General features: G+C 32.1%; 1 protein-coding gene across 1 annotated transcript in view; it reads left to right on the top strand.

The window, feature by feature from the left end:
* The window catches only part of LOC106460714 (voltage-dependent calcium channel subunit alpha-2/delta-3-like), a 214,017-nt gene that overhangs the window by 74,778 nt on the left and 137,455 nt on the right, over nucleotides 1–1,784 (top strand). Inside the window, exon 2 of the mRNA XM_022387493.1 lies at nucleotides 89–170. Coding sequence (XP_022243201.1) covers nucleotides 89–170 — 82 coding nt within the window. The remainder of the gene's footprint in view (nucleotides 1–88; nucleotides 171–1,784) is intronic.

Here is a 1,784-nt window from a genome sequence, read left to right as displayed (position 1 = left end):
TATATATATATATATATTTCATGTCATTAGCAACTTAGACTACTGTTGTAAATTTATGTTCATCGTTTCTTGCCTTTTTTCTTCACAGGGTGAAATACTGGGCTTTGAAGTTTGGGAAAAGCATTGCTACAAGTGGTGCTCGAGCGACTTGCTTGGCAAAGCTTACAGAGGTAAGTAATTTTGTTTGTTCAGAACTTTGTGTGACAATTTCCACACTTCCTTCACGTAAACTTTTAATACTCCCATGCCTTATAAAGATCACAAACGGTAATGTTCTTATTTTAATGTATATTGTTCTTAATAGAGCTGCAACTGATGTACTCAGAAATTAAACTTGAATTGTCCAGCTGAGTTCAGGTACAGAAGACGAATGACTATTAATTGCAGTTGCACAAAATGAAGCATTTGCACTGTTAGATTAATATCATTTTCACCTTGACCTCGTAAAATACAGCTTATGTTGACGATTTACAACTAATATTACCATAAAACCAAAATGGCCAATGACATTATCGTTTAAAACTTTTTTTTTATCAAAATAAAAACAGCTAACTCATTTGGAGTTATTTTACTGTTTCACACCTTACCGTACAACGTGTCTGATATTTTAGTAAATATTTTGACTATCTTTGGAAAGCATTAAAACTAAAATACGATAGTTTTGTTTTTTTTTTGTTCTGTGACCCCAAACGCTTATTCTGTGATCTGAACTCTTGAAATGTGACTTTGATTTTTTTTCTATGACCTCAAATACTTACTGCAGTTGCATTCATACTTTGTGGGAATTTTCTTGTTTTGTGTTTTTTGATTGTTGAAAGAGTTTTGTTGGCATTAAAACGATCCGCCATTTTAAAGTCGTTTACACTTCGTGGAGATTAAAGCACATCAGTGTACATGACCAATTTTAAGTTCACCTTCCTGCAGAGTTTGACTATTATATTATGAATCTTGAATTCTCTTATGTATTTAATGATTAGATGATTGAAAACAATTCTTAATAGAAATATATTTATTATTGAAAAATCAAAATATATTTAGTTGCTTTTTAACATAATTAAGCTTCTCCCAGCCGTCTGGATCATTCATGTTTATTAGTTGCTAGATGCCAGAGGATTCTTACTCTCTCTCTATGACCCCACCCAAGTAAAAATAGAAATTGTTATAAAACTGCCCTTGTTGAAATGTCTCAAAGTAAAAGTATAAAACTGTGACAAAATTGTCCTTGTGGAAACCCCCAAAGCAAAAGTATAACGTTCTTACAAAATTCTAAAATGTTTAAAACCATCCGCGTCTAAATGTTCATATCGTAAATAAAAATAGCATTCAGTTTGTAACCAAAATCATTTCAATTTTTATTAGAAGAATGTTAGAAGCAGTGATTAAGATAATTTTTCCCCATTAGAACATCTAGGAGGAATGTTATATAGAGTTAAATGCAAGTGTGGAGTTCTACAACCTCAAAAAAAAGGGGGGGGGGAATCCATGTCACTTCTAACAGAAATATTCTATGACTTTCCTTCTTTTATTTTTATTCTAAAACTATTAAAGGGAAAAAAAGTGGCTTAGATAAACCCCATTTGGCTTAGCTCTACTCGTTCATCATCAAAATGATGACAATCAAATAAGGTTGTTATTTTTTAATGTTTATAGGCAACGTCAGTATTTCGAATCAGCACAATTTTATCTTTTACAAATTGGTCAGGTGTGGCCATGTCGTTAGCGTGTTCAGACTGTGAATCCGAGTGTTCACGGCTCACGACTCGATGATAAAAAAAAAAAAAAAA

Source organism: Limulus polyphemus, unplaced genomic scaffold, assembly GCF_000517525.1.
Source record: "Limulus polyphemus unplaced genomic scaffold, Limulus_polyphemus-2.1.2 Scaffold821, whole genome shotgun sequence".
Taxonomy (NCBI): domain Eukaryota; kingdom Metazoa; phylum Arthropoda; class Merostomata; order Xiphosura; family Limulidae; genus Limulus; species Limulus polyphemus.
This window is presented reverse-complemented; position numbering and strand designations above follow the sequence as displayed.